Genomic DNA, 19,254 nt, shown 5'->3' on the forward strand with positions numbered 1-19,254 from the left:
ACTCCCTTCCCAACCACTGCTTCCCTTTCATGTCCCTCGACTCTTATAACTGCCATCTGCTTTCTGTACAAATTGTAAATAGCCTTTTGCTCCCTGTATTTTACCCCTGCCACCTTCAGAATTTGAAAGAGAGTATTCCAGTCAACATTGTCAAAAGCTTTCTCTAAGTCTACAAATGCTAGAAACATAGGTTTGCCTTTCTTTAATCTTTCTTCTAATATAAGTCGTAGGGTCAGTATTGCCTCACGTGTTCCAGTATTTCTACGGAATCCAAACTGATCTTCCCCGAGGTCGGCTTCTACCAGTTTTTCCATTCGTCTGTAAAGAATTCACATTAGTATTTTGCAGCTGTGACTTATTAAACTGATAGTTCAGTAATTTTCACATCTGTCAACACCTGCTTTCTTTGGGATTGGAATTATTATATTCTTCTTGAAGTCTGAGGGCATTTCGCCTGTCTCATAGATCTTTCTCACCAGATGGTAGAGTTTTGTCATGACTGGCTCTCCCAAGGCTGTCAGTAGTTTTAATGGAATGTTGTCTACTCCCGGGACCTTGTTTCTACTTAGGTCTTTCAGTGCTCTGTCAAACTCTTAACGCATTATCATATCTCCCATTTCATCTTCATCTGCCTCCTCTTCCATTTCCATAATATTGTCCTCAAGAACATCGCCCCTGTATAGACCCTCTATATACTCCTTCCATCTTTCTGCTTTCCCTTCTTTGCTTAGAACTGGGTTTCCATCTGAGCTCTTGATATTCATACAAGTGGTTCTCTTTTCTCCAAAGGTCTCTTTAATTTTCCTGTAGTCAATATCTATCTTACCCCTCGTGAGATAAGCCTCTACATCCTTACATTTGTCCTCTAGCCATCCCTGCTTAGCGATTTTGCACTTCCTGTCGTTCTCATTTTTGAGACGTTTATATTCCTTGTTGCCTGCTTCACGTACTGCATTTTTGTATTTTCTCCTTTCATCAATTAAATTCAGTATATCTTCTGTTACCCAAGGATTTCTACTAGCCCTCATCTTTTTACCTACTTCATCCTCTGCTGCCTTCACTATTTCATTCCTCAAAGCTACCCATTCTTCTTCTACTGTATTTCTTTCCCCCATTCCTGTCAATCATTCCGTTATGCTCTCCCTGAAACTCTGCACAACCTGTGGTTCTTTCAGTTTATCCAGGTCCCATCTTCTTAAATTGCCACCTTTTTGCAGTTTCTTCAGTTTTAATCTACAGTTCATAACCAATAGATTGTGGTCAGAGTCCACATCTGCCCCTGGAAATGTCTTACAATTTAAAACCTGGTTCCTAAATCTCTGTCTTACCATTATATAATCTATCTGATACCTTTTAGTATCTCCAGGGTTCTTCCATGTATACAACCTTCTTTTATGATTCTTGATCCAAGTGTTAGCTATGGTTAAGTTATGCTCTATGTAAAATTCTACCAGGCGGCTTCCTCTTTCATTTCTTAGCCCCAATCCATATTCACCTACTACGTTTCCTTCTCTTCCTTTTCCTACTCTCAAATTCCAGTCACCCATGACTATTAAATTTTCGTCTCCCTTCACTACCTGAATAATTTCTTTTATCTCATCATACATTTCATCAATTTCTTCATCATCTGCAGAGCTAGTTGGCATATAAACTTGTACTACTGTAGTAGGTTTGGGCTTCGTGTCTATCTTGGCCACAATGATGCGTTCACTATGCTGTTTGTAGTAGCTTACCCGCACTCCTATTTTTTTATCCATTATTAAACCTACTCCTGCATTACCCCTATTTGATTTTGTATTTATAACCCTGTATTCGCTTGACCAAAAGTCTTGTTCCTCCTGCCACCGAACTTCACTAATTCCCACTATATCTAACTTTAACCTATCCATTTCCCTTTTTAAATTTTCTGACCTACTTGCCCGATTAAGGGATCTGACGTTCCATGCTCCGACCCGTAGAATGCCAGTTTTCTTTCTCTTGATAACAACATCCTCTTGAGTAGTCCCCGCCTGGAGATCCGAATGGGGGACTATTTTACCTCCGGAATATTTGACCCAAGAGGACGCCATCATCATTTAATCATACAGTAAAGCTGCATGCCCTTGGGAAAAATTATGGCTATAGTTTCCCCTTGCTTTCAGCTGTTCGCAGTACCACAACAGCAAGGTCGTTTTGGTTAGTGTGGATGGTAGGGACTGGGAATCTTGAAATTGTTCCAAATGCCTTATCCAACAATTACCTTGAGCAACTAATCAGATCTTCTACTAACCAACAGGCTTGAACTTTTTGACTCAGTTGATATAGAACAGTGAATCAGTGGTCATAAGGCCATTACAACACCATTGAATATGACTGTAAAAAGGAATGTGAGAAAGGTAGAAAGATATTCTTGCTTAACAAGAAGGTCGAGAAACAGATTTCAGATTACCTGAGTGGTCGAAATGAGAAGTTCGCTTCCAGCACGGACAGTGTTGAGCATGAGTTAGCAAAGTTCAAGTACAATACTCTTGAGACAGATATGTGCCAAGCAAAGTTGGGAGGGTCAGGAAAGACCTGCTGTGGTAATGACATTGAAACAGAGTATGATAGAGAAAGCAAAAATAATAGACATCATTTTCTAAAATTGTTTTAGTGAGGACGGTTGCACTTTAATTCCTCCTTTAAATCTTCACATGATCATCAAAATGATAGATATCAACTAAGTGAGTGTGGGATAGAAAGAAGGAAGATTTGAGTTGATAGCATGGTTATTAGAGATGGGGGCACAAGCTGGGGTTACGAGAAATTTGTGAAGCTAATTGGTTGTGCCCTTTTCAAAAGAACCATCCTGGTATTTGCCTGAAGTGATACAACGAAATCATGAATAATCTAAATCTGCGTAGCTGGACGGGTATTCAAACTGCTGTCCTCCCAAATGTGAGCCCAGTGTGCTAACCACTGTGTCACCCTGCTCATTATGGGATAGAAAAGCAACTGAAAGCACTCAACAGAGAAAAATTTGCTGGACCTGATGGAATGCCATTATGTTTTAAATAGAGTATGCAAAAGAACTTGGACCTCTTCTAATAGCAGTATTCTGTAGGCCGCTGGGGAAGTGAAGCACTCCAATACCTGGAAAGAGGTACTACACATTTCAGCTTTCAAGAAGAGTCACATACCTATAGGCCTTTATCTCAGGTGTCTGCCTGCTTTAGAATTTTGGAACATGTTTTATGCTCACATGTTATAAGATTTCTGGAGACTAAAAATCTCCTTTGTAGGAGTCAACATGAGTTCAAAAAACAGTGACTGTATGGAAACCAGCTCACTCTGTTCATCCAAAAGACCCAGAAAGCAGTGGATACTAGCACTGTCTTCTGGAAGACATCCGATACAGTTCCCCCCTTCCAACTAATGAAAAAAATTTAGTGTATGGAACATTAGACCAGCTCTGTCATTGGACTGAAGAGTTTTTAGCAAACAGAACACAGCACAACATTCTCAGTGGAGATAAATCTTCAGATAAAAAAGTTACTTCAGGCATACCAGAAGGGAGTGCTGTTGAGAGTTACCTCATATCGGACATTGACAAGCTACTTATGAAATCCCATACAAATGTAAGCAAACACCTCTCTTTCACAGAATGAAAACAGTTTAAGTGTACGATGTAATACCAATGTCCCATGGTTTACTTCATGCCACATGGACAATTGCTGATGCTGTCTTTCAAAAGAACAGACAGTCACATTCATTTCAACCTAACACTGTGCTATATAAAGTATTCGCCATAAGGTGATCGTAATATCACAATGGTTTCTATAGGAAATCAAACTATGCAAATTACTTCTCTGACATACTGTATGCTACAGACAACTGTTAGGGTTAAATCTGGAACAGGGTCACTGATAACTAGGAAGATTTTCATGCAATGCATCTGTTTTGCATAGTCTATGGAAAGATAGTTTTAGGTATCCAATGATAGACAAGAAAAGAGGCAACATATTTAAAGCTCCACGGTAGAAACCATTTGATGTGCTACACAATTATTCATGGTACATTGGACCACGAAAGGTTACCTTAAACTGCCACAGCTATGGTTTCATTGTCTTATTGTACTTTTTTGGAATGGAGTTTGTGTCGATATGTTGATCTGCAGAGGAAGGCACAATTCTGGGTTAGGTTGAAACACGTTAGTTTAGTTATGAATTGGGAAGCAACAGGTGGGATGTCGTGATAAGGAGCTCAGCTACAGTTAATAGTGTAGTGAAAAAGAATAATAATAATAATAATAATAATAATAATAATAATAATAATAATAATAATAATAATAATATTGGCTGCAGTAACTGAACTGTTCGAACAGTGATTTCAGCTGAGTATTACGAGCCACAAAATTACTCTTATTACGAGGCATATATCTTGTTAGTTACAATATTATGAACAAATAGTCACTACTCACCATATAGTAGAGATGCTGAGTCGCAGATAGGCACAACAAAAAGACTGTCAGAAAATGAGCTGAAACGAATTATTTTACATTCACATTACAAATTACATTGTAAATATGGCTACATGCCAAACATGTATAAGTTTATTTTATTTTGTGTTTTTAAATATACAGCTGAGAGTTAATAATTCCTGTTTACCACCTTTAATAATAGTAGAAATTCTTCTGTGGAATAGGAGTTGTCGAGGACAAATGTTTTTAGTTTGGTTTCAAATTTTACTTTGCTCTCTGTCAGACATTTCACATCACTGGATAAATGACCAAAACTTTTGGTGCAGCATTGTGCACCCCTTTTTGTGCTAAAGACAGCCTTGTAAACTTTTGTGATTATGACTCCTTTTTCCTGAGTACATCAATCATTCCATAGTTATATTCATGTTATGATTTTTCACAATTACTTCAATTTATTGCCACAAAATATTCCATCTTTCTGCTGCTTTCACTTTGGCTTCTTGCAGTTAACTGCTCATAGCACATCTGTCACTTCTCAGGCTGAGCAAGGCCAACAGTCTGTAAAAGATATAAGTAATTGCAAAGCTCCTAATTTAGGCTCATGCTACTATTAGCAGTGTTGGTACTGTTGTTGTCATCATTATTATTATCACCACCATCATCATCATCATCCTGTCATCTTAACTGTGATGTCTAATATGTGATAAAATTATTGTAAACTTGATGGTAACAACGTTTTGAATTCCACTGGGAGGAAGCATCTCTGTCATTGGTTCTTGGGTGAACAACTAGATGGGATGTTGATGAACAGTTCGTTGTCAGAAGATTTTTACCAGTATCTCTTAAACAAATTCTGCTTGGTCATACAGTGCAATATACATACACTAGTTTGCAGTACGGGGAATGAATCAACTGTGCATAGATTGTATATTTATTAACAGCCATGGGTCTGATACACTGGTAAATTTAAACATGAAATTTGATCTTCCTTTGGGGAAGGTTATAAAGGTAAGGAGGGCCACAAAATAAGAGGGGCCTACCTGTTATGAGGATGAGAGGGGACAAAGATCTCCTCTCGTCTTCACAGTGGGTGGAATGAATGTTGGACCCATGGCTCTCCCCCTTACACTGCTTCCCTCATATAGAGTCATGTAACTGACAGCCCATGCAGTCAAGTGGGTGGCCATGTTGCACCACAGTCCTTTCTGGAGGAGGAATAATATGTGTGAGAGTATATAATACATATACTTTGAGAATTGCAAGTGTGTTTTTGGGATGGTTCACCTGACACATTTGCTTGCAACAGCTTCCAGTCATTCAGCTGAAGACAAAGCAGCTTTCTACCATGCACGAGTCTCAACCAGTTGATCCAGGCCTGGAAACAGCATTCACAGTGGGGCTGCACTCAAGATGAATGACTGTATATCCCAAAGTTATACTAAATCTGGAGGGTCATGCACAAACACTGGCAGTTTGAGTTGAAAGTCTATGACAATCCCACATAAAACTGAAAGTTTACAGTGCAAGAATTTTTGAACCCAGTATATATTCTGTTGGGGAATGTTCAACAGAAACAGAAATAGCATTTTATAAGTCCCAAAAGAGTATAATAAAATCACTAACATTCTCTATATTCATAACTGTTTCATCAACTCGCTGTATAGTTGAGGCATTGAGTCATTGATAGGCACATGAAAAAGACTGAGAATATTATTAACTTTTGGATGAAACCTTTGTCATAGCTAATAGAATATAGACACACATGTATACACATGCTCTTCTAAACTGTGCCGGCACTGCACATCACCTGAGGTGAAGGGCTGTGTCAGAGGGAGTGGATGAGGTGAGAAAGCAGGTGGGGACTGGCAGGGTGGGTTGAGAAGGGGTGGATCATGGCTGAGGGGGAGAAGCAAAATGTGCATGGGAATTGTGCACTCCACATAGTGATGTGGATTGGAGGGAGAGGGACAACAGGGAAAGAGAGAGACTGTGGAGATGAGGGTGTAAGTCCAAGATGAGTGAGTTTAATGTCATGGGGCAGAGGATGAGATAGGTGTGAGGAAATATCTAGAAGAGATTGAGACAAGGAGGATTATGGGACTGAAGTGTGTGTTGCAGGGACAATTCAAGCTGGTGTTGGAGGGAAGGATCTAGATGGGTTGGACTGTGAAGCAGCCATTGAAATCAAGCATGTTATACTCAGCAGTGTGTTGTGTTACTGAGTGGTGAACTTTGCTGTTGGTCACAGTTTGGCGGTGGCCATTGATTTGGAACAACAGTCATGCACATATAAAATGCTGTAAAGGAGCTACAGCCAAGCTGGTGCATGATATGACTGCTTTCATAGCTCACTGTGACAGGACTGGAGTAGCATGTGCTGGGGGGGGGGGGGGGGGTCGTTGGGCAGGTTTTGCACTGAGGTTTTTTTGCAGAGGATGTGATCCCTGTGGCAAAGGGTTGAGAGTAGGTGCCATCTGATATCGAGCAATATTCTCTGTGTTGTTTATGTTCCTGTCAGTGCCTCAGCTGTATGGTGAATTGTTACCTTTAGTCCCTCTGACATTTATATTCCACCAATGATTTCCATTACCATATTTAAATGATTTATCAGATAGTCAGCAGAAGTATCAGACTGCTGGCAGTCCTGCTATCTACATTGTCACTGAGTAATCATAAGGAAATTCTGAACGGTAGGGAATGACATATCTTTAAATTTGGATAATGCCAGACGGTACCCATTACAAAGAGAAAGAAAGAGAGTGGCACCACAAAAATTCAACAGAAATTGGCAAAGCCAAAGAACAAAAAAAAAAGAACGGCACAGTATTCCTTAAAATGTATATATATATTTTTAATCATACAGAAAGTATGAAGTATCTGATGGCTGGGGTTACGTGATTATCAATCTTTTAAATTTATCTTACAAAGTATATGAAAAATAATAAAGTGAATGCCGGAAAATATTATTGAAGCTATTGTGATTAAGGAACAAATAGGGATGTGTAAAGCCCATCCCTGTAGCGACACTGTTTTTCCAATGAAAAAGGTGACTCAAAAAAAGACAGGAAGTTTTTCTTGGATGTGGGAAAAGCAGTTGAGCATGTTCGTTGGATGAAGTTGTGGGAGATAATATAGAAAAGAAGCTATTAAAGATACTTGATCCAAATGATTACCAAATGGATTACCACCTTAATAATTATAACAGAATCAACAGAGACACTGGAAGTAGCTTTCATCAGAGATAGACATAAACCACAAAGTTAGGCAGAGGTGTGCTTTCTCTCATTTGCTGTTTAGTGCCTACATAAATGCTTAATAAGACCTGGTGACATGACAATGTTCCTTTGTGATCCGAATTAGAAAACCAACAATATGTGAACACAAAACCTTGAGGAGAAAATGTGTGGATAGGCTGAGAAGAAGATGGTGAGACCAAAATTGGCTTATTTTAGCTGAAACATGGAAAATCTGGAGGGGGGGGGGGGGGTGTAATGGCATGCGCAAGTTGTAATAAAAGTGATGAAGAGAGTGAACAGTGTGCTGTGGAAGACTGCCACCTGTATTTTAAATTTTGGTTAACTTGTCCCTTTCTGACCTCGACAGAATTATTTGGTAATTTCATTGCTATTTTATGTACCTATGCACCCAACACTTTGAGCTGTTACAAATACAATAGATATTATAACTGTGTAGGCTTTTGCGGCCAGAGTCAGTTCACATACAAGTTTCTTGAGTATTGTACGGCTTCGTAATGTAAAAAACTATACTGGAGAAACCAACATTTCAGCCATGGCTACAGGGGCAGACCCAGAAGAAGGCCACTAAAATCAAGTCCGGAACATTGGTTTCTCCAGTACTGCTTTGTAACATTATGAATGCGGTATGGTACTCAGAAAACATTTGTGTCACCAGAGATATTGTCATGCAGCATTAGTGTGCTAAAGCAATGCAACAAATGGGAAATGCACGAAAGATTCTCACAGAACAGGAACACTTTCCATGGCGATTGTCCATGTGACCACTCAGTTTGGAGGAGAAACTCTACAATGTTTTCAGGAGAGAAAAAAATTGACAAAATTAAAGTAATCAATATAATTTTGTATCTAAATGTGTAAAAAGGTTATAAAGACCTACCAACCTCCTGTTTTCTCTACAGAAAACTATATAAAAAGTTAGTGCAACCATATCAACAGTCATACAAATATGGTTGGTTGGTTGTTTTTGGGGAAGGAGACCAGACAGCGTGGTCTTCGGTCTCATCGGATTAGGGAAGGATGGGGAAGGAAGTCGGCCGTGCCCTTTCAGAGGAACCATCCCAGCATTTGCCTGGAGTGATTGAGGGAAATCACGGAAAACCTAAATCAGGATGGCCGGACGTGGGATTGAACCGTCGTCCTCCCGAATGCGAGTCCAGTGTCTAACTACAAATATGGATTAACCCGTTATCACCGTGCAGTACCTTCTGACATTGCTTGTTACACTTTTTAAAAAACTTTGTTTCTGTGAAATGAGTGAAACGAGAAGTTATCAGCACTTGCTTCCATTTCACAAGACTGTGAAAATCACTACAATGCAACAATTTTAACAATACATTCAAAAGTTGTGACTTATGCAGTGTTGGAATTTGTCATTTTCTGGACGAGGAAGAAAAATAGAGTACAATTTTGAGTTAGTACATTGTACACAATAACATATGAAATATGATTTTGTTTTTTAGTGTGTTTAGCTGTAATACACAAATATATATTCTTTGAAAATTATTGCGTGTTGTGAAATAAATTACTTTGAGTTGGGCCATTTGTACATATAGCAACACTAGGCGCTTTTACTCACTAAAAGGACAAATTTTCCCTTTTTTGTTTTGCAAGAGTTTCTTGCTTGCTGAGGTGCTGGAAATTCTTTATAATAATGATGTTGAAGGTGTTGTGTTTGTTGAGTTGCCAGATCCAAATGAAGATTCAGGAAATGAAGATTTTGGTGGGCAAGTAGGCATAGCACCGGTTTGTTGTGAATTAGCCGGCCGGAGTGGCCGAGTGGTTCTAGGCGCTTCAGTCTGGAACTGCGCGACTGCAACGGTCGCAGGTTCGAATCCTGCCTAGGGCATGGATGTGTGTGATGTTCTTAGGTTAGTTAGGTTTAAGTAGTTCTAAGTTCTAGGGGACTGATGACCTTAGATGTTAAGTCCCATAGTGCTCAGAGCCATTTGAACCATTTTTTTGTTGTGAATTGTCCATTTACTGATACTGACCACTTTATGATTTATTATTTTATTCCATATTGTTATAGATTAGTAGAAAACCTGTCTCTTGTCAGTTACGAGGTAATGTTGAAATAAGGTTGCCAAATAACGAAAGAATCAGTGTTGATTATGAGGACCATGACCCGCCAGCACAGTCAATGAAAGCTGCACAGGATCCAATTGTACCTGAACCAGCTGCACAACATCCAAGTGTACCAAAGCCGAAGTAATATCTACCTTATTATTGGGCAATACTGTGGACTGGTCTTCTGATAGAGATACATATGGGTGGTGCTGGGAGAAAGGCGCTGACTTTGACGTTCAAAATTCTTCTATGTTTCCAAAACCTGACTACCAGAGGTATGAAAACATTTCGATTATTGATATATTTGAACTTTTTATTGACCAGGATTTTATTGATCATTTGGTGAAAGAAATAAAGTGTCGTTCATTATTTCTCAATTGTCAGTCTGATCCAAAAATTACAGCAGCAAGATACAGGGTTTCGTCTCTATTTTTTATGTTAGTGGTTATAGGAGGACATAAGATGAACATCAACAAAAGCAAAACGAGGATAATGGAATGTAGTGGAATTAAATCAAGTGATGCTGAGGAAATTAGATAAGGAAATGAGACGCTTAAAGTAGTAAAGGAATTTTGCTATTTGGGGAGCAAAATAACTGATGATGGTCAAAGTAGACAGGATATAAAATGTAGACTGGCAATGGCAAGGAAAGTGTTTCTGAAGAAGAGAAATTTGTTAACATCGAGTATAGATTTAAGTGTCAGGAAGTCATTTCTGAAAGTATTTGTGTGGAATGTAGCCATGTATGGAAGTAAAATGTGGACAATAAATAGTTTAGACATGAGGAGAATAGAAGCTTTCAAAATGTGGTGCTACAGAAGAATGCTGAAGATTAGATGGGTAGATCACATAACTAATGAGGAGGTATTGAATAGAGTAGGGAAGAAGAGAAATTTGTGGCACAACTTGACTAGATGAAGGGATCGGATGGTAGGACATGTTCTGAGGCATCAAGGGATCAGCAGTGTAGTGTTGGAGGGCAGCATGGAGGGTAAAAATCGTAGAGGGAGACCAAGAGATGAAGACACTAAACAGATTCAGAAGAATGTAGGTTGCAGTAGATACTGGGAGATGATGGAGCTTGCTCAGGATAGAGTAGCATGGGGAGCTGCATCAAACTAGCCTCTGGACCGAAGACCACAACAACAGTTACCTTCTAAAAGGATCTAATGGGACTCAGAAGATGACATGAAAAGCTTGGATGTGTCTCAGTCTGTGAGAAGAGAGAGAGATTTCTACAAATATGTAGGTGTCTGCGCTGTGCAGGTAACAGTAAGATGGATGAAAATGACAAGGCACGGAAAATCCATCTAGTTATGGGGATGTTGAAGGAGCACTGCATTGAGAATTTCACACCCGAGGAACACCTGTCATAAATAGTAAATGATGAATTTGTGGTGAAGTACTTCGGTTGCCGTATATGCAAACAATTCATCCGTGTTAAGCCCATTAGATATGGCTATAAGATTTGGAGCCTCAACACCAAAGATGGATATTTGGTAAATTGTGGACTGTATCAGTGAAAAGGTCCCTAAAGGAAATGCAGTCTTTGAGCAGTTTTTTGCCAAGTCGACAGGTTCCTTACTTGTTTTATTAGATGAAATTCCTGAAGTGAACAGAAAACTTTGCTACATCTTCTACATGGACAATCCATTTTCTGGCGCATCTCTGTTTTCATTTCTCAAGTACTGTGAATACTCTGTCATCGGCACAATCACAGAAAACAGACCTCCAAAAGAATGTCCGCTGGAAAACAAAAAATCATTTTCCAAGAAATATTGCTGACATTTTGATACAGCAATAGAGAAGAATGCGAGGTTATGGTATGTGCAGTGGCTGGACAATGCAATTGTCACAATGATCTCATCTTCATGTGATGCTCAAGAAGTTGACCAAGTTAGGAGATTTTTGCAACCAAAAAAGTGAAATATAATGATTCCCAGACCAAAATTGGTAGCCAAATATAATACATGCATGGGAGGTGCTGATTAGATGGATAAGAATCTAGTGTGCAACCTTATTGGAATGAGAAACAAGAAATGGTACTGGTCTATCTTTACATGGATGTTAGCTGTCACCATACAGAAGAGTTGAATTTTGTGTAATAAAGGAAGAAACCAAAGTATTTCTCAGCTGGAATTCAAGGGCGATGTAGCAGCAGCGTACTTGCAGAAATGCCAAGCTTTACCCAAAGCAGCTGGAAGATCTGCATGAAGGGCATTTTCTGATAGTCATATATCAGATTCAATCAACAGAGAAAAGGAAAGAAGAAGAAGAGGTGTGCTCACAAGGACTGTAAATGCACTGTGGAATAATGTGTTCCAAGTGTAATGTGGGATTGTGTATAGATTGTCTTATTCTGTTTCGTGTACAGTAATGCTAGGTTGAAGTATCTGATTCTTTTAGCCGTGTATTGTTATGATTTGTATTGGGTTATAAAATACCAATTGTATGATCAAAAGCTTATAATAAATTCACACAGAAGTTGTATATGTAATAAGAACTTTCAGTGTTGAAGCTGTAATTCATATAAATTTAGGTAGTAAAAGCAGCTACCATTGCCATATGGTAACATCTAATATCTCTCAAAAAGTGGTAATGACTTTTGTAAAAACAATTATGCTGTGTAACTTATGCCCTGTTAAGACAGTAATGAATAAATAAATAAATGAATAAAAAATCAAGTAAAAATAAATTCAGGTCCTAATGGGTTAGTGTGTATTCAACAGTGCTGATGGTTAAAAGTCTGCAGCTACCTCCAAACCAATATCAATAGAAGTCACCAACAAGCTACAGAATCAGACATCCAAAGCAGGGTCAGAGGCACAGTGTGATACAATTCTCACAAGCAAACCGAATAACCGAAACAAACATACTGACAAATGAAAAAATAAAAAAGTGCCCTTGAAACTATAAGATAGGAGAATGCAAGTATACATTATGATGCTGAATCAGCCATGCAAATAGAAACGTACTTATGACTTGGAAACACCTCCTATTTCAAATGTTATTTCAGAATTAATATCAAAGAAGAATGAAAAAGGAAAGAAAATTAGTTGAAATAAATGGTTCCTATCCTGGAATGAGGTTTGAATTGTCTAAGAACACATATGGATTAACTAGAGCTTCTGCCATAAGATAGGCTTCTGTGTCTGCTTAAACAAGACACTCATTTTAAACCATCTGACAACCATTTCCTTAATTTTATTAATATTTCGGATGTTGTTGGCAAACCTGTCTGTAAGGGCACATACCATTCTGTACCTGTTACCCTAACTACTCTTCTCTGGGTAATGGCTGGTTCAAATGGCTCTGAGCACTATGTGACTTAACTTCTAAGGTCATCAGTCGCCTAGAACTTAGAACTAATTAAACCTAACTAACCTAAGGACATCACACACATCCATGCCCGAGGCAGGATTCGAACCTGCGACCGTAGCGGTCGTCTGGGTAACATCTTTTCAAGTATTCACACCATTGAAATTAACTGTTTGTTCCCTGTATTCTCCACTTCATTATCCTGTTGATATAACATCCTCAAGAACCTCACCCATGAACTCCCCTACCCCTTCTCGCCCTGTGTAGATTCTTCGCACTTCACATGCAGTGGGTCTTTACGAACATATGTGCCAGAAGCCAGGTAGATATTTGTCTCATCGGACATTATCTCCCTCCTTAATGCAGCAAACGTGATATGCTTCAGTGTTGCAGCTGGGTCATCTTCACCCATTGTCCTCTCATTTTGCTCACCTGTGCTAGCTAATACTGTTCTTTGAGAAGTTATAAAGAATTTGCACTTTAAGGATCATTTTCCCATTTGGATCCATATTCCAGACACAGCAACACCAACCACCAAGCTTCCTTAACAGATACTTTACTGCAAAATTGCTTTATTTGAATTCCAAATGAATAACAAAGACACGGTAGTACTTGTCACCAATGTTGTCCACAGAGCTGCCAATGTGCCCATTTCGAAGTTGCTTGTTAAACCTGGTAGACACCTTATCCCATGGTGAAGTAAAAAGTGCTAGTCAGCCACCAGTGGCAGGCAGACAGCTCTGTGATAATTCCATTGTGTACAATCTTCTGGCAATCTTGCAATTTTCAAAAAGTCAGAGCAAACACTAGACACATGATCAGAGAGAGGAGAAAGCAGCTATGCCAGGAATTCTTACAATCTGTTAACCATTTCAAATCATCAACAAAGAGTCTGTGGAGAGGATTAATAGGAAAGTTAAAACATGCACTGAAATAGGCACATAAGACAGTGGACCTATGCGAACCACATAAGCTGTAGATTAAATAATAAGTAAATATTGCAATCAAATAACACGGAATGGCAGTCTGGTCCCAAAACAAAACACAAATGTGGATTAACAGGTAAGTAACTGCTGGCCATTAATGCCACTAACAACTGAATAGGTCAACTCTCACTCTTGTGTACAAGGGAGTTAGAGATTGCCTTACCTGTAGCTCACAGGACAGTACCAGGGCCAGATAAGGTTCGCTAGGAGATGTTAGGCACTCAAATCCTGCATGTATGGACTACATTGTCATGATTTTCAATGGAAGATGGTCTGCCAGTCATCACTCTGATTCAAGGAGGGAAGCAGGCATGGCAGCTCTTCTGAAACTAGGGGAGGATTGCATCAACCCAAATAATTACAACTGTGTAGTAGCTGCCAGTGTGTAGGAGAATATTAAAATGAATTATCATCAGTCACTTGGTACAGACTCTAGAATTCAGAGAGTTTCTCAGTCGTGTGTAGTGTGATTTTTTCCTTAACCTCCCCTGCCATTTCCATCACCGCTCTTCCTTCCCCTTCAACTCTTCTGCCAGAAGAAGGAGCCACTGACTCCGAAAGCTTGTAAAAGTTAAATCCTTTTGTGTGTGTGTCCCCCTGCCACCGCTTGCTGAGTAGATTTTCTTATCTATCCATTTACATTATATTATCAATAATTGATTTTTTGTTATTGTTATATTAGCCAATAACATTTATTAATAGTTATGATACAAAATTGTATTCAACTTTGTAACATTTTGATGTGTGGCACTTGACATTGTATACGTAATACAATGACACGTAGATAACTTTGCAGTGTCTTGAAAGTCTTTGATTTAGGCACTATGACAGAAAGCACTTATGCAGACACTTGTCTTACTCTGTAAATAACAAGTGCTAAACTGGAACTGTAGTCTTCTGAATGGAACTCATGGAACTGTGCTCAGTAGAGCAGTTGCAGGGCCAGCCGTTGTGGCCGACCCATTCTAGGCGCTTCAGTCTGGAACCGCGCGACCACTACGGTCGCAGGTTTGAATCCTGCCTTGGGCATGGATGTGTGTGATGTCCTTAGGTTAGTTAGGTTTAAGTAGTTCTATGTTCTAGGGGACTGATGGACTCAGATGTTAAGTCCCATAATGCTCAGAGCCATTTGAGCAGTTGCAGGAAATCCTGCTATTGTTGGAATGGCTGGAATGCAGAACTGAGAGGGTATCCGCGGTGTGTTGACTTTTGTGCCTGTTGGCGAAAGGATCTCCATGCATGCCAGTACCAGGCAGAAGCAAAGCAGTCCATTGTTGACAGTGCTGTCTCTGGTGATAGGCAACACTATTGGTGGATGAATATGACATGCCAAGGGATGTGAGGTGGAACCAGAAAGATAGTCCCTGTTGGCAAGCACCATCTAGAAATGGTTGCTCTAAACAGAGAAGGCACCTGGGGTGTGGTGGCAGCCTCTCATGGTATTGTTACATACCTCTTGAGCCATGTATACTACACTGTTTATCATCAGATTCCTTTGTGTCAGTTGGAATTTTGTAAATTAACATTACTGTATTTCATCAGTGACTAGTGTAATTTTTTGTCAGTAAAATATAAGTATTTTAATTAAGTGTACTTAAAGTCACCTCATTTTCTGACTTGTGAATGAAGAACAAGTTTTGGAATTTCATCATCTGATGTAAAGAGGTTAGAGTACCAATGGCAAACTTTAAAGCATTAATTTTTGTTTCATTTTTATTTCTGGGAGTGTTCACTCTGTTTATACAAAGCCTGTGTAAACAAACTCTGAAGTTATAGTAAATAAGTTTTCCCTCTGCTGCAGTATCCTTTATTGAAAGTTACCTATTGCAGAATATTAATCCTCCATCTCTCTTTATTCATACTAGGTGATAAGGTTTTATAGCCACACGGCAGGAAAACACATTAAGGGTGTCACAAGGGGTCTTAGTGCTTTTCTTGGAACTAAATAGCTGACTAAAAATAACTGTGGAAGCATTATAAGATAAATCTCATTTTACGGTAAATTTAAGAAAATCAGAGCCCTGATAGTGACATGTGTTAGTCAAAACTGCAAGAGGAATTACATTTGTGCACCCATTTGATTGAATAGTTCTGTTTATCTGATGGCCCCATTTGTGAACAGACTGAGGGCTACTGGTATTCCCTCCTAAGCAGTGTAACCCCTCTCTCCCTACCATCACCTTTAATGCTTGGTTGTAAATAGCTACACCAAGTTTTATGCAATTCAAGGCAGGTTAGTAAGTAAAGATTTACATAACATAAAAGTTGGTCCGGATGCTAATGTACTGCACAAGGCATTATTCTAGTGATTCTCAATCATGTTGCAGTGTGTCACTTGTCACATTAACAAATCATTGCCAGAGGTGAAGAAAGTGACAAGTGTTAGAAAAAATCCTAGGACTGACAGGGGATCAAACCCCAGATATTTGATTTGTAGCCTGTGTCTTACCCTCTGAGCTACACAGATACTTGTGTAAATAAACAATTATTTGGTAACTATAGTGACTTTTGTAAAGGGCTTGTGTGTGTGTGTGTGTGTGTGTGTGTGTGTGTGTGTGTGTGTGTGTGTGTGTGTGTGTGGTCCCCCCCCCCCCCCCCCCCCCCCGTGACAGATTATGATACTGGCACTAAATTCATTGTTCACTTACTTCTGCCTTTCAGTTGGTGATTATGTGATTTGTCGTGTTTACTCCAGCTTCTTATTTATTGATGAAGCTAATATTTGTATTATATCTCTTTTGCAGATGCTGCAGTGATTCAGTGCGATTACAGATTTTTAACCTGGAAAAACTTCTCCTTTTTGTTATTCATTACTTAATGCAAATATGGTACTTGTGTTCAATGGAGTTGTACAAAATGCACCTCCGCCTAACTTACATGCATTTCTACAGACTAATCCTGAGATAAGAGAACAGTCGGAGAAATTTTTAGAGATTCCAACAAAAACTGTAGGACCACATGGACTACTCTATGTTCACCAAGGAGAGCTTGCTGTCACTGAGCCTAATGACTGTAAGTCCAGTTTTTTGCAATTTTACTGTATTCATATGAGCAGCTTCCTTTACAAATAACTAGGTTAAATGAGTTGTGAAACTGTTGTTTGATATCAGGTAACTAATGCTTTTGCTCTGTTTGTATTGACTTGAAATACTGATGTCTTTACATATTACAGCCTGTAGCAATGATTTTTGTCAGAAGATGCCCACAATCTCACCATAGCATTTACATGGAGGAAACTGTATGCATGATATCTATTTGTGAAACATGCAAATTATGTTCTATAGTTTTATTATTTTAATCTGTTGTTTTTTTTGTGTTTTCAAGATAAATATGGAACCAATCCATCATGTTTGTAAGTAGGTGTGGAATACCTCATACAAGCCAAACTGAGGCTGTCACTTGTATGAGATTATGTTGTGTGTTTCTCTGGCATGTAAGACTGTTCAGTGTTTGGTTACCTTCTTGTCGTGGAAGCAAGTATATAGAGCACGCAATGCGATACGTGCAAGTTTTGGTTAACACTTGCAATAACAGTTTTTTAATAAAAATATTGAAGTTATCTAAAAAATAAAGCAGCAGAGACTGTGAATAGATGAATATATTTTAAGGTGGACCCTTAATTCCTTAGCATTGTTTTAAGTAAGATGGGAAAACTGAACTCACGGCATTCCTTGTTTCAGCTACTTGCTTCGATGTAAGCTGTAATATTAATAACAACACTTATTCCTTGCAGCACAAGAAATATGTTTTCATGATTATAAATTCCTTAATTCAGGGCAATATCACATATGCAAAGGGAAACCTGTAGTTAGACACAATAATAGTCATTTAACTAAGTGTACTGTTGCATTCATGGTGTGTAATAGGATTCATTGCTCAGTGATAGATTTCACATTGTCTTCAGAATATGCCTTTCTTCTCATAATTAAATGTATCAGTGAAACCTATGCGCTAGTGAATGCACATGCTCCGGTGAACAATCTGTGGTGTCACCACCAGACACCACACTTGCTAGGTGGTAGCCTTTAAATCGGCCGTGGTCCGTTAGTATACATTGGACCCGCGTGTCGCCACTATCAGTGATTGCAGACCGAGCACCACCACATGGCAGGTCTAGTCTAGAGAGACTCCCTAGCACTCACCCCAGTTGTACAGCCGACTTTGCTAGCGATGGTTCACTGCCTACATACGCTCTCATTTGCAGAGACGATAGTTTAGCATAGCCTTCAGCTACGTCATTTGCTACAACCTAGCAAGATGCCATATTCAGTAATTAGAATGAATTCTGAACAGACAATATTGTGAATCATATACCATCAAGAGCAATGCTCATCATTAATGGATTAAAGTTAAGTATCAAACTAATTAGGTCCGCTTTCTGAATTCTAATTCCTTGTCATGTCCCAGACATTACGTCAGTATAGTCCTTCCCTCCTCATGCCAGCATGCGTGAGCTAAAACTCGTGCATTTCGGCCTCCACTAGTAACACGGTGTTGGCTATTCTGCCAACACAACACAATCAACCTGGCCAAAAAAGTTGAAAAGTTATGTTCACAACTTGGACATACACTCTCAGAGAACCCTCAGCTCCATGATAAGATCCTAATTTCATTGCATAAATCAAAAGAGAACAGGATTACAGACATGTCATCGGGCTTTTCTCAGCACAGTAGAAGCCAGATTCCAATGTACAGTACCTAATAAATACATGGAGAATGGCCAGCCTTGAACTAGCAGCCACACACCATAAGAAGCCCCCACAGAAAATGTTCACCTGAAAACCACCAATGAACTGTGGAGATGAATACCAGATTGACCCCGTAGCAATTGCTACAATCGCTAGAAAATTTTCTGTGTGAATTATGAATATACAAGTCTGTAAGGGTTATACAGAATCCAACCACGATCTCTCACAAAGCAAAACCTGCTTCAGACCTAGCTGGAGAAAAATATCAGAACTACATTGATCCAGACTATTTAAAAGAACACAACAGGAATTTATACAATTACTGCAAACAATGATACTGTCATGGAATGCACTTCTTGAGACCATTCAAGAACCAACAAGCAAATTCAGAATACTTTCACAAAAGTGTAAACATAGCTAGTGGACCACCCAGAATGTGAATGACCCTGGACATATGCAAAAATTGGAATAGTCACCCAAGTGGAGTCAAGTGCCAAGAC

At 39.1% G+C, this 19,254-nt stretch overlaps 1 protein-coding gene across 5 annotated transcripts in view; it reads left to right on the forward strand.

Annotated features, from left to right (window-relative positions):
• LOC124596207 (protein N-terminal asparagine amidohydrolase-like) overlaps positions 1-19,254 on the forward strand; it is a 147,525-nt gene that overhangs the window by 21,650 nt on the left and 106,621 nt on the right. For 4 of the 5 annotated variants that reach the window (XM_047135258.1, XM_047135256.1, XM_047135257.1 and 1 more), the window contains exon 2: positions 16,811-17,078. In XM_047135258.1, the coding sequence (XP_046991214.1) occupies positions 16,892-17,078 (187 nt within the window). In that variant the 5' untranslated portion in view covers positions 16,811-16,891. Of the gene's footprint in view, positions 1-9,827; positions 10,038-16,810; positions 17,079-19,254 lie in introns of those variants that run through there. The other variant, XM_047135259.1, reaches the window with a different exon arrangement.

The sequence above is a fragment of the Schistocerca americana genome, chromosome 2 (genome assembly GCF_021461395.2).
Source record: "Schistocerca americana isolate TAMUIC-IGC-003095 chromosome 2, iqSchAmer2.1, whole genome shotgun sequence".
Classification (NCBI taxonomy): domain Eukaryota; kingdom Metazoa; phylum Arthropoda; class Insecta; order Orthoptera; family Acrididae; genus Schistocerca; species Schistocerca americana.